The sequence below is a fragment of the Podarcis liolepis genome (assembly GCF_965112155.1).
Source record: "Podarcis liolepis genome assembly, chromosome: 2".
Lineage (NCBI taxonomy): Eukaryota > Metazoa > Chordata > Lepidosauria > Squamata > Lacertidae > Podarcis > Podarcis liolepis.
The window spans coordinates 121,593,171-121,607,342 of NC_139555.1; the positions used below are offsets into that span (position 1 = coordinate 121,593,171).

The window sequence follows — 14,172 nt, forward strand, 5'->3', positions numbered from 1 at the left end:
ACAATTGGAGAATTGTTAAGATTCCCCAACAGACATCTCGCCATCTTCCCCCTTAGCAAGTCTGATAGCTGGCTCCACAATGACAGGAGAAGAGCAGCTGCCCAGCCTCTGCATTACAGACAGCCCTTCTCGCCTTTTGGCTTTGTAAGGGTTAAAGCGAACCGATTTGCATTCCTAGAGAGGAAGGGGACCAGGAGGGGAGGAGTGCGGAGTCCTCCAGGAGAGAAAGCCCTTCCCTCCCAAGCCCCTTCCTGCCTGGCTTCTCCCTGGGGGGGACAAACGTGGTCTTTGTCTCTCCCAGCGCTGCATTGGACCCTTCTGGGAGCCGGTGAGTTGTTCCCCCTTTATTTTGTGCATTTGGGCGAAGGAGAGTCCCAGGGCTGCAGGAAGGAGAGGGTGCAAAGGAGACCTGATCCATCCAGGATGCTCCCCCCCAAACAGGGAGGGCAGCCTTTCTCTCTCCCTGTGTGCAAAGGCAGGAGATGCTATTTGAAATATTGCGGGGAGGGGAGGATTAAAAGTTGCTCCCGGTGCAAGTGTATCTCCAGTTGAATTTTAATTAGAATTAACATCCCCTCCCCGTTAATCAGGCAGAGGTGTTACCAAGGCTTCTGGTTGGCAGACGAGTGCCCATGCGGATGTGTGCAACTCCTGAACGATGGAGAGGATCATTTGGGAGTGAATACAAAGCACTGCTGAGAACCATTGGAGATTTAATAAATCAGGAATCCGTTGAAGGAAAGTATTTAAATGTCATTTTAAAAAAATTCAAATTCAAAATTGAATAGCTGTAATACAAAGCATCTCCCCATCCTTAGTGCTACGTACCACGCAGATATTTTGCACCAAAAGTGAGAACACCCACCCACCAGTCTGCCAAACTTGAAAAAGAGCAGCATGTATTCTTTCTGTGCAGTTTCACATTTCAAACCTACTTTACTCCGGATTCATTTTGCTCATTAACTGCCTTGGTCCAGTCACTAATGCTCTGCTCAACCTACCTCACATTGCTATTGCCAGTTGTCAATCACAGCTCTGACAGTCCCTCATTGTTTTCAAACGTGTGGGAAAAGGGGAGGAGTCAGGCTGACGTCTCTGACATCGTAATAATAATACGGAGCCTGTTTCATATCACAGGGCGAGAAGGGGAAGTGAAGAGGCTGTGAGATCCATCTGTAAGGACGCTGAGATCCAATAGTAATTCTTGGCCTACGTTTTGAGAAATGCTGGCATAGAAGGTAGTCTGCATATATTTGCTTTTTTTAAGTTTCCTTCTAGGAGATCTGGAGACTCCTGCTGCACCACTATAATCTGGCCCTGGGTTCTAGCGAAACTCATCCAGGCCTGCTCGGAGAATATTTTCCCTTTCCTGACAGTGTAGCAATCCATAGCTGTCAACTTACAGATTTGAAAATAAGGGACCAGCAGCCTTGAAAATAAGGGACCAGCAGCCAAAATAAGGGACCTGCAGCCTCACCTGTTCCAGGCACTCCAGTCTTCCTGTCCTCCTGCAGTCTGGTCAAACTCATGCTGGTAGTTTCGAGAACACTGTCCAACCAACTTTGTAACCAGAGGTTCAACTGAATAGATTCTGAATCACATGCACCACAAGGCCTATGCAGCCTCAACTTAAGATGGCTCCCCGGCCTGGCTTTACACTGCAAAGTTTGCAGCAGCATGTGCAACAAAATGGCATCCAGCATTCAAAAACCCCCTCAGCTTGCATTAACTAGCCACACACAAGGCATGCAAGCTCCACCCCCCAGTCGTTCTTAGACTTCTTATTGGGTGAGCAACACAGCCAAGCAACACAGTTGGAGCCGGCAAGGAGGGAGGGAGAGGAGCTGCTTCCTTTGAAATTTAAGGGGCATCATTTAAGGGACATCCATCAATAAGGGACAGCAGCGGGACATGGTGCTGGAATAAGGGACTGTCCCTTCAAATAAGGGACACTTGACAGCTATGTAGCAATCCCATAACACAGCAGTGTCTTTGTTTTGTAGGGGTTGGCATCACTTCTAATTAGGACAGACTGAAATTGACAGAAGACCAAGGAACTCCTTTGGACATCTTGGAGGCTTTCTTGGGGCACAGATGGATGAGCAAAACTCAGCTGGCCCTGAAGCAGGAAGAGGCCGCAGTGCCATCAAACCAGAGAACTCTGAAGTATTCTGGAAAACCTCAGTGCAGGAGGACCTAGGTGAGGATACCCTCAGTTCAGATGTGCAGCGACAGCAGTTCAGACATTTCTGCTACCACGGAGCCAAAGGACCCCGAGAGGTTTGCAGCCAACTCCACCATCTTTGCCTCCAGTGGCTGAAGCCAGAGCAACACACAAAGAATCAGATGCTTGACCTGGTCATCCTGGAACAGTTCCTGGCTGTCCTCCCCCCGGAGATGCAGAGCTGGGTGAGGGAGTGTGGGGCAGAGACCAGCTCCCAGGCGGTGGCCCTGGCTGAAGGTTTTCTCCTGAGCCAGGCAGAGGACAGGAAGCAGGAACAGCAACAGGTGAGAGTGTTTCACCGTGATGGTTCCCAAGGCATTCAGAATGTGAGGGAGGGTATCTCAAAATTATCTGCTACTATCCCAACATTTTTTGGGGGGAAAGCATGCAATGAAGGTTGTCCAACAACCTCTGTCCTTCCTCCTCCTCAATCCCTGTTTCGACGCCTTATTACTGTTTCAGGGTCAGGATCTGCTTGCAAAAATGGACACTGATTTCCCTGAGATGGAGATGATTCCATTGGACAGCAGACAGAGGCCACTAGGTAAGGATGGCTGGGATGTATCTCAGTTTGGTCTCCCTCTGCTGAGTGTGAAATAAATCTAGGGCTTTTTAAATCTTTGGCGGCAGATGAGACTTCCCTGCAGTCTTTTTCACTGCTCCCAATTTCCCTTAGATGTTTTTACACAGCTGATACTGTATATAGAATGTATACATTTGTAAATGCTCAAAATACTTTTTAAAAGGCCCATTGGTAGCTAAATGTACTTAACTCCTGAAACAAGGAAGTGCTCCTGTCTACCCACCACGTTTTTTTCCCACGCAGGTGACTGGATGATGCTGGCAGGACCTCCTCAGCCATCTCCTCTTCACAGTGGAGCGGAAGCAGCTTCTATGGCACTGGAACAGGTAGATCAGTGGGGGGAAAGAGGCTGGGAGCATCCAACATATTTCTGTCTCCTCCTAACCTCCCTGGGCCCGAATACACAGTTCCATTAAAACCTTAAGATAAACGCCTGTTTTTAAAAAGTGCAACACGATGATCCAATCTGGAAAAGCTTCTTTGTTTTCTTTTAGGGTCCCGCATCCTTTGAGGATGTGGCTGTGCATTTCATGGACGAGGAATGGGCACTGCTGGATCCTGACCAGAGAGCTCTACATACGGAAGTCATGGAGGAGACCTGTGGGATCCTGGCCTTACTTGGTGAGGCTCTCAGTGGCTTGATAATATCTGTCGTGAATTATGAATTCTTATCCACGATCAATTGCAGATAAATTTGATGAACCCCTATATTCTGATGTAGTTCAGCAGTCGCCTACAACAGCTGGGATTCAGACTCCCTGTAGTTAACATTGAATGGGCATCTGTGCACTGTATTGCCTTTCAAGATGCATCCTCCAGTTATGCCCATTTAAGCGATTGCCTGACTGGTTTTTACTGCCCTGGTAGTAAGCTGGATCTGGCCTGCAGACCCTGTGAGTCAACCAGCACCCCTACACATGGGCCAACTTGGATAGGTGAGCAGGGATGACCATCTGTCAATCACCTACCATCATTATCACATGATGTGACAATTTGAAAGGAGCAAACAACCCCCCCCCCCCGATGGCCCACTGTCAACATCAGTCTGCAGATCAGGATGGAGAATGAATTATCAGGATGGAGAATGCAGCTGATCGCAGTGGGGCTGATCAGCAGATGGCTAGGGAAGTCACTGACAGTGAATGTTGGGGCCTAAGTTTTTATTTAAACATGTTTGTATCTTTCCATTGTTCTTGAGACACACAACACAAAGATCTTTTCTTTGCAAAAGAGGAATGAGTTGAAAGGTTCCCTGAGGGTCATCTAGTCCAACGCCTGCAATGCAGGAATCTCCACTAAAGCAACCATGACAGATGGCCATTCATCATCTGCTTAAACTCTTCCAACAAATAATAGGGACTTTGTTCAACTTTCCAGCAGCTCTTACCTTTGGAAAATTATTCCTGATGTGGTTTTTTTCTGTTTTTATAAAAAAAAAAATCTAGAAGGCTTTGGAAGAAGAAAGGTAGGGAGAGAGCAGGGGAGAGAGAAGGGGGGTAGTAAATTGAAAATTATTCCTCATGTTTAGTTAGAATCTCCTTTCTTGTAACTTGAATCCACTGGTCTGGGTCCTACCCTCTGGAGCAGGAGAAAACAAGCTTCCTCAATCTACCATGTGACAGCCCTTGAGATATTTGAAGGTTCTCATATCTCCTCCTAACTGTTCCTCACAAGGCTTGAAAAATTGCATTTTTACATAATTTGAGGCTCCATTTCCTTCTAAGGCTCTAATCAGTTTTTGTCTTCATTGCAGAAGGTGGTGAATTGGAAAGCAAGACTAAGGGAGACTACTACAAAATCTATACAGTAGGGGCACCATGTAAATATTGGGAGTGTGGACAGAGTTTCCACCAGAGCTCCCTTCAAGGAATTCATAAAGGGGAGAAACAATATCAGTGCTTGGAATGTGGAAAGACCTTCAGTCGGAGTGACCATCTCACTTCCCATCAAATAATTCATACAGGCAACAGACCATATCAATGTCTGGAATGTGGAAAAAGCTTTAGCTTGAAACATAATCTCACTTCCCACCAAAGAATTCATACAGGGAGGAAACCATATCAGTGCTTGGAGTGTGGGGAGAGCTTCCGCTGGAAGAAAAGTCTCACTTCCCATCAAGGAATTCATACAGGAGAGAAGCCATATGAATGCTTAGAATGTGGAAAGAGCTTCATCCAGAAGGAAACTCTCACTTCTCACATAAAAATTCATACAGGGGAGAAACCGTATCAGTGCTTAGAATGTGGAAAGTGTTTCAGTCGGAGAGATCATCTCACCTCTCACCAAATGATTCACAGTGGGGAGAAGCCCTATCACTGCTTGGAATGTGGAAAGAACTTCAGTCAGAGTTCACATCTCATGACCCATCAAAGAATTCACAGCAAGGAGAAACCATTTCACTGCTTGGAATGTGGAAAGAGCTTCAGTCGGAGCAGCCATCTCATGTCCCATCAGATGATTCATACAGGAGAGAAACCATATCAGTGCTTGGAATGTGGGAAGAGCTTCCGCTGGAAGGAAAGTCTCACTTCACATCAAAGAATTCATGCAGGAGAGAAACCATAGAAGCTGTAGAAGCTGGGGGTCAGTGGACCTGGCAGGGTTGCTAAGAAGTAACAGAGGTGTGCTGCAAGTAGTCATTGACAGCCTCCTCCATGAATTTATCCAATCCCCTTTTACAAACATATGAGTTGATGGCTTTCAATACTTATTGTGGGTAGGGGTGAATTCCACAGTTTAAATGTGTCCTTCATCGGCCTTCCTGCTGTTTTGAACATCTGTGTGTCCTTGAAGGAAAGGAGGGCAGCTGGTGAGTGGTCGTGGCAGCATGGTAGTTTTAGGCCTGGGGTGCCATGGTTACCTCCTGAGATCCTGCCACCACCAGACATATGACTAAACCAGGGATAAGGGAGCTGTGGCCCCCTAGTTCCTGTTGAGCTCCTGCCCACCTAGCAGTTCGAAAGCACGTCAAAGTGCAAGTACAGTCATACCTTGGGTTAAATATACTTCAGGTTGAGTGTTTTCAGGTTATGCTCCACGGTGACCCGAAGTAACGGAATGCATTACTTCCGGGTTTCGCCACTCGCGCATGCTCACATACTCAAAATTACATCACGCGCATGTGCGGAAGTGTCGAATCATGACCCGTGCATGTGCAGACGCGGGTTGTGTTCGCTTCAGGATGCGAACGGGGCTGCGGAACGGGTCCCTTTCGCATCCAGAGGTACCACTGTAGATAAATAGGTACCGCTCCAGCGGGAAGGTAAACAGCATTTCCATGCGCTGCTCTGGTTCGCCAGAAATGGCTTAGTCATGCTGGCCATATGACCCGGAAGCTGTCTGTGGACAAACACCCGCTCCCTCAGCCTATAGAGTGAGATGAGCGTGCAACCCCAGAGTTGTCCGCGACTGGACCTAATGGTCAAGGGTACCTTTACCTTTGTGGATGGAAATGTGGGGTGGGGGGATAGAGGGGGAAGAAAAATGCAACACAATTGATGTAATACTCTTGTCTGTCTAAAAAGAGCAGTGTAAGAACATTAATTCAGGGGTCTAACATTACCTGTCTGCTGCTTTGGTTCCCTGGCTTGCACCAGGAAGGCATCACAAGAGGCTCAAACAAATATGTGCCCTCACAAGCCCACATTCCCAGCATGCGTGCACTCCTGTCTCAGCGACGACTACCCTGGCTTGGTCATGTCTGCATAATGGAAGATGTCAGGATCCCCAAGGACATTCTCTATGGGGAGCTGGCTTTAGGCACCGGGCCTGTTGGCAGACCAACTCTGTGTTACAGAGATGTCTGCAAATGTGACATGAAGGCTGGCAACATTAACCCTGCATGTGGGATAGCCTAGAGATAGTCAGGTTGTGTATCCACAGCAGTGACCCTAAACCTCCATCCCAGCCAAATTCACCCACAACCCAGTCTACCTCCTAGGGACAATCTGCCTTGGTACCCCAAATCTCCTCTAGTTGTAATCCTTGATGCTTGGGCAGTTTGGACAACTTTCACAAACACCCTTGGGTCACCTTCCTCTGGTACAGGCATGTCCAAAGTCTGTTTCAGGGGCCTAATTCTGCTTGCTGTTCGATTTAATCCCCCCCCCCCCCCGTGGCAGTATATGTCGTCCTGGGGTAAAAAAAATCAACAACTTCAATCCTAAAAAAAAGCTCAATTTGGTTGGCCCTCATGCATGTTTACTTCATCAAATCTGGCCCTCTGTGAAAAAAGTTTGGGCACCCCTGCATAAGACCTTTTACATAGGGCTGCCTCTCAGACTAGCTCAGTCCCCAGCTCTCTTCTCCTGATCTTCACATATTAACATACAGTGGTGCCCCGCAAGACGAATGCCTCGCAAGACGGAAAACTCGCTAGACGAGAGAGTTATTCGTTTTGGAGGTGCTTCGCAAAACGAATCTCCTATGGGCTTGCTTCGCAAGACGACAATGTCTTGCGAGTTCCTGCTGGTTTTTCCCCCCTCCCCCCCCTTGCTAAGCCGCTAATCAGCTGATCGGATCAGTAGATAAGCCGCTAAAAGCAGCTAATAGCGCTAAGCCGCTTATCAGCTGATCCGATCAGCAGATAAGCCGCTAAAAGCCGCTAATAGCTCTAAGCTGCTTATCAGCTGATCCGATCAGCAGATAAGCCGCTAAAAGCCTCTAAAAGCCTCTAATAGCGCTAATCAGCTAATCCTTCAATGGGCTTGCTTCGCAAGACGAACAAAAACGCTAGACAAAGAGAATCACAGAACGGGTCTTGCGAGGCACCACTGTAATTGTGTATTAATATTGAGGCCTTAGCCATTCTCCTCAGCTTTTCTCTCTGGTCTACTCCTCACACTTTCCTCATAAACTCCCTATCTCCCAACCGAACTCCCCTCAACTGACTAAATGCTCCCTTGCTGATAGTCAGCTCCCAACTGACAGGAACCTCCAACCAATCAGATTCTGCTGACACCCAAACCAACCAATCAGACTGAATTCTCAAAAGCAATCCTGTCTCCCTCAGAACCTGCCGTGGAAAACTACTGCTGCGCAGGCTTTGCAACATCATAACAACACAAGGCCTCAAACCTTTAGTCACAGAATCTTTTCCCCTTCAAAACAGAAATGTGAACTAATATATGAATGGCAATTGCCGACACAGTAAAATTATTTAGGTATCTAAGTAAATAAAGAATTGTGTAATTATGTAATATATCCTTGCTCCATGCCTTTAAAAATATCACAGTGCTCGGTCTTATTTGGATTAAGATTTGCTTTTTGGCTCTCACCTGGCCAGTCCATTCCCAAGACTAGACCAAAAAAATGCTCAGTGTGGGCACCCTCAGGTACTAGACTGGAAACGCCTTCAGATTATATTCAAATATATTCATATAAAATGTGAATTTTGGGCAGTGACTGGCCCAAGGTCACCCAGGGATTTCAACCCTTGTCTCCCATGTCCTTGTCCAACCCTCCACAACACAATAAGTACAAAAAGAATAAAGGTTTTGGCCTGGTGGAAAAAGTGAGGTGTGAGCTGGGGTATTTTTTGTTTTGTTTTGTTGCTGTTATTTATAATAATTGTTTGTATCTTTTTAGATCTTAGGTGGAAATTGTTCAGCTTTGTAGCGTGCCTTTTGATGTCCTTTATTTAACCATAACTGTAGCCTTATGAGGCTTTGCCTTCGGGTGGGAAAAATATTGCGCCTGGGAAAGGGAAGTGGGAGTCAACAGACACTCAAGGAATAGTTTCGGGGAAAAGGCTTTTATTTCTACCATCCATGAACTGGTAGAAGGAGCAAGTGTGATAAGTCACAAAAAGCATGCACGAAGTTCACAGTCATGTGCACAAGCATATATACTCCTTTCCAGTTCCCTCCTCCTTTCTCCTCCCTCAGGAGTCCTGCCCCATGTTGAGGTTCCTGAGCATGTACAGAAAGCTGTCTTGGGACTATTGTGGACTCTTGGCAGGAAAGGGGGTGAGGGGGTTTCAGAGTGTTCCCGTTGTTTCATTCTTGTGCTTTGGCATGGTTCCCGGAGAGAAAGCAAGTTGCAATGTGGTTCTGAGAAAGGCCTAAGAAGACAATGGGCTCTGTTCTCTACCTTGTTGCAATCTTTTTAGTTACAGCAAGCAGAATGTTTCTGATGCTTAGCTGCTGAGAAAATGATTTTGAAAAGCTTTGAGAAGCTTTGAGCCTGCTTGGGGGGGGGGGTGACTTCGGGCCTAGGTGAGGTCACCTGTCCTCACCTTCCTTCATAACGACTTCTTTTATTACATTTGCAATTATGTACATCTTTTCATGTTTAATGTTTTATTATGTATATATATATATTGTATATACTGGAAGCCACCCAGAGTGTCTGAGGCAACCCAGTCAGATGGGCGAAATACGAACAATAAAATTGTTGCTGCTGTTGTTAAAACGAAGTTGATGATTATGATGATTGGGGTGGATGCAAGAGGTAGATGCTTGGCCACAGGTCCTGCCCATAGCTGTCAACTTTCAGATTTGAAAATAAGGGATCAGCAGCCTCACCTGTCCTGGGGACAGTCTATGAGATATCTAACAATCCGGGAAAGCAGCGGGAAACGGCGCTGGAATAAGGGAATTTCCCGCAAAAAAAGGGAAGGTTGACAGCTATCGTCCTGCCTTGCTGGGGAGAGAAAGCAGCTGGACTTCTTTTGCTGCGGAGGCAGTTTTTGAGACACCCCCTTCTAAGTCAGAAGGCTACAGAAGCAGAGCCTGGGAAAGGGAGAAAAGGGGGTGGTGCTTCTGATTGGAAAGTTGGGGAAGTTTCCCATTGAAAGGACACCCACCCCTCATCTCCGCAATGCCAGCCTGTGTGGTTTTGACGTGGCCAAACCCTGAGCAGAGAGGAAGCTTATTTAAGAAGGAACGTGGGTTCAAGAGGTGCTAAGAGATTTTTTTTTTTTGAAGGGTGGGGAGCTGGGGATAATAAAATACATTGCAAAATTAAGAAATAAGATTTTTTCACATATTAACACCTGAATTTGGATGGAGGGAGCCCAGATCTTACAGCATGGTCATCTTAAGAGGGGCTTGTTCCCCACAGCAGTGCAGCAATGGAGTGCAGGGCATCTCTCCCAGCCTGCCTTCAGTCAACCTGCCAAAAGATGGATCTCCGCCTTTTTCTCTCCCCTTCTTCTTCCCAGCACACCTTGCTCAAAACACTTACTTTCCTTTCCCCTCTGGTTCTGATAAGTAATGATGTTAATGATGAAGGAAGGCTTTGGGTGAGGCAGCTCTGGTATAACATAGCCAAATTACAGCGAACCAGGCAGAGGGCCTTCTCGGTAGTGGCTCCCTCCCTGTGGAACGCTCTCCCACCAGATGTCAAAGAGAAAAACAACTACCAGACTTTTAGAAGACATCCGGAGGCAGCTCTGTTTAGGGAAGCTTTTAATGTTTAACAGACTAATGTATTTTAATATTTTGTTGGAAACCGCCCAGAGTGGCTGGGGAAAACCAACCAGATGGGCGGGGTATAAATTATTATTATTATTATTATTGAAGCCCGTCACCGTGGCAACCTCCTGTCGAGGCCTAATAATTCCTTTTCAGTTGGGTCATCAACACCTTTTTGCCTCTATCCAAGGTGAGGCACTGGCTTGGAAAGGAAGCTTAGCCTGTATTGTTCCACTGGCCTGCAATCTCTCCTTCAGTATTCCAAGTTATCAAAATGATACCGTTTATTAATTTCTAAGGTTTAGGGTATCCCTCCCCCAAAATACATTTGCAGAGCAGAACTAGTGGATCCAAGTTCCAGTTGGTCGCAAAGACAAAGCTGGTCACTTGGGAAGAGGATGTTGCCGCCCCATATAGAATTACAATGCTGGAAGTGACCCCAAGGGCCATCTTAAATTCCTACTCCCTTCTGTGGGGGATAGGGATAGACGTGGGGATACAGGGCATAGCCCGTAACTGGTTGTGCTCTTTTATCTCTGGTCGGGGACAGAGGGTGGCACTAGGGAGGGAAATGTCGTCACGCCACTCCTTGGTGTGTGGAGTGCTGCAGGGCGCAATTCTCTCCCCGATGCTTTTTAACATCTTTATGCGCCCCCTTGCCCAGATTATCCGGAGCTTTGGGCTGGGCTGTCATCAATATGCTGATGACACTCAGCTCTATCTGCTGATGGATGGCCACACCGACTCGGCCCCTTACACACTGACCAGATGCTTGGAAGCTGTGGCTGGATGGTTTCGTGGGAGCCGATTGAAACTAAATCCTTCGAAGACAGAGGTCCTATGGCTGGGTCGGGATGGTATGGGGATGAGGGACCAACTCTCTTCTCTTGAGGGGGCCCAGTTAGTGCCATTGCCTTCCGTTAAGAGTTTGGGTGTAATCCTTGACGCCTCCCTTTCCAAGGAGGCGCAAGTTACAGCAACAGCCAAGGCGACATTTTTCCACCTTCGCCGCATCAAGCAGTTGGTCCCTTACCTTTCCCGCCCCGACCTGGCCACAGTGATCCATGCAACAGTCATCTCCAGGCTTGACTACTGTAATTCGCTCTATGCGGGGCTGCCCTTGAAGCTGTCCCAGAAACTCCAGCGAGTACAGAATGCTGCAGCGAGGCTCCTCACGGGGTCTCTGCCGTGGGAGCATATTCATCCAGTGCTTTACAAGCTGCACTGGCTCCCGGTGGAGTACAGGGTCAGATTTAAGGTGCTGCTTTTGACCTTTAAATCCCTTCACGGCCTAGGACCCTCGTACCTACGGGACCGCCTCTCCTGGTATGCCCCACGGAGAGCCTCAAGGTCCATAAATCACAACACCCTAGTGCAGTGTTTCCCAACCTTGGGCCTCCAGATGTTTTTGAACTACAACTCCCACCATCCCTGACTAGCAAGACCAGTGGCAAGGGATGATGGGAATTGTAGTCCAAAAACAGCTGGAGGCCCAAGGCTGGGAAACACTGCCCTAGTGGTCCCAGGCCCTAAGGAAGTTAGATTGGCTTCAACCAGAGCCAGGGCCTTTTCAGCACTGGCCCCAACTTGGTGGAACGCTCTGCCTCATGAGACCAGGGCCCTGCAGGATCTGATTTCTTTCCGCAGGGCCTGTAAGACAGAGTTGTTCCGCCTGGCCTTTGGCTTGGAGCCAATTTGATTCCCTCCCCCCCATTTTCTTTTTTCTTTTCCTTCTCCTGCAATGAGGCTACATTTTAATATTTTAATGTTCCATTATTTTAATGTTGTATTTTATTTTTGTTTTTAAGTTGTAATCATTCATCTTGTTTTTATTATTGCTTGTAAGCCGCTCTGAGCCCGGCCTTGGCTGGGGAGGGCAGGGTATAAATAAAAAATTATTATTATTATTATTATTATTATTATTATTATTCTGTGCAGGAATCAAAGCAAAATAATCCCTATGGATCCGATTTACTGCAGTGAGAAAGCTCTTGGGTGCAACAGGAACCTCAATGTGTAGAGGAAGTAGAAAGGTAAAGGGACCCCTGACCATTAGGTCCAATCATGGCCGACTCTGGGGTTGTGGCGCTCATCTCGCTTTATTGGCCAAGGGAGCCGGCGTACAGCTTCCGGGTCATGTGGCCAGCATGACTAAGCCGCTTCTGGCAAATCAGAGCAGCGCACGGAAATGCTGGTAGAGGAAGTATATCGGATAGCAAATGCCACACAGAAGTTACAGTGGTACCCCGCAAGACAAACGCCTCGCAAGACGGAAAACCCGCTAGACGAAAGGGTTTTCCATTTTGGAGGCGCTTCGCAAAACGAATTTCCCTATGGGCTTGCTTCGCAAGGCGAAAGCCCATAGGGAAATCTCCGGGACAGCGGGGAAGCGCAGCGCGTCTTCCCCACTGTCCTCGGACCTCCTCCCGCCGCCGGGCATCGGAACGAAGCTCCGATGCCGGGCGGGGGGGGGGAAAGCCTTATCCCGCCGCCGGGCATCGGAGCGAAGCTCCGATGCCGGGCCGGGGGGAGGGGAAGCCTTATCCCGCCGCCCAGCATCGGAACGAAGCTCCGATGCCGGGCGGGGGGGGGAAGCCTTATCCCGCCGCCGGGCATCGGAACGAAGCTCCGATGTCGGGCGGGGGGGGGGAAAGCCTTATCCCGCCGCCGGGCATCGGAACGAAGCTCCGATGCCGGGCGGGGGGGGGAAAGCCTTCTCCCGCCGCCGGGCATCGGAACGAAGCTCCGATGCCGGGCGGGGGGGGGGGAAGCCTTCTCCCGCCGCCGGGCATCGGAACGAAGCTCCGATGCCGGGCGGGGGGGGGGGGAGCCTCCTCCCGCCGCCCGGCATCGGATGGCTTTCCTGAAGACTTGGGGTAGGAGGAGGGTTTTCCTTCCCACCGCCAACATTCAGAATGCTGTTCTGAATGTTGGCGGTGGGGAGGAAAAACCCTCCTCCCACGCAAGCCCCGGGAACAGAGGGAAAGCGCTGCGCGCCTTCCCCTCTGTTCCCGTACCTGTCCTGAAGGCTTGCGGTGGGGAGAAAAGCCCTTCTCCGCACCGCCAGCCTGGCAAGCGGTTTCCCTAGGAACGCATTAATTGATTTTCAATGCATTCCTATGGGAAACCGTGCATCGCAAGACGAAAAACTCGCAAGAAGAAAAAACTTGCGGAACGAATTAATTTCGTCTTGCGAGGCACCACTGTATTGTGCTTTTCCATTGCACAATTAAAATTGTGCCTGAATTAAGGGGGGAAAGGTTATACAAATGTAGGGGTTTTTGTTTTTGTTTTGCTTAAGAGAGTTCAGTGCCTACATGTATGAAAATTAAGTTGCATTTTAATATTCAACCATCACACCCACCCAGTATTGATAGTTGCTTCTTATATAAATATGTGAAAATAATCATAGAATATTTGGAGAGGAGAATCAAGCTGCATTTTTGTAGTTTGGGGGCAACTGAAGTAAACTTCAAGACAGTTTATTTGGGCTTTTACTTCGGGGCTTTAAAAACTTGGAAGCCAAAGAATGGTGGATATATACCCTCCCAACCTGCCTGCAACCTGAGACTTCCCCTGCATGGAAGCTGGGGAGTCTACCGACCTGTCTTGTCATTGAGCAGCCTCTTCTTCCACCACTGTTTCAAACTGCCCTGACTCTTCCCCCTTTCCCTGCTTTGACTCCCGCCTTGAGGGCACCACCAAACCCCATAAATTGCTGGTCGCCTCTCCTGGGTCACCCCCTGGGCCCCCTGTCACACGCCTCAGAGCCCTGACAGTCCCTGACAATCTGCAAGATGGTATTTTGTATTCTTTGCCGATTACAAAAAATGAAGGGCTGCATGCACACAACAGTTTATTCCATTTTCCCGATGTTTTCCCGTTAATTTCCGCATTGTATTTGAGCTTTCACACACCACAAAATCAACTTTCAGAATATAGCAGAATAT

At 48.2% G+C, this 14,172-nt stretch overlaps 1 protein-coding gene across 2 annotated transcripts; it reads left to right on the plus strand.

The window, feature by feature from the left end:
* The first annotated feature begins 202 nt into the window (after positions 1 to 202).
* Positions 203 to 7,135, plus strand: LOC310701574 (putative zinc finger protein 75C). 2 transcript variants are annotated; one of them, XM_083492692.1, is made up of 6 exons: positions 203 to 328; positions 2,004 to 2,508; positions 2,687 to 2,768; positions 3,051 to 3,133; positions 3,302 to 3,428; positions 4,561 to 7,135. In XM_083492692.1, the coding sequence occupies exons 2-6, from the start codon at positions 2,095 to 2,097 to the stop codon at positions 5,370 to 5,372; spliced, it is 1,518 nt and encodes a 505-aa protein (XP_083348818.1). In that variant the 5' UTR covers positions 203 to 328; positions 2,004 to 2,094; the 3' UTR covers positions 5,373 to 7,135. The 2 variants fall into 2 exon arrangements, with proteins under 2 accessions (XP_083348818.1, XP_083348819.1); XM_083492693.1 differs by lacking the exon at positions 203 to 328 and adding an exon at positions 795 to 1,238.
* Positions 7,136 to 14,172: the final 7,037 nt, after the last annotated feature.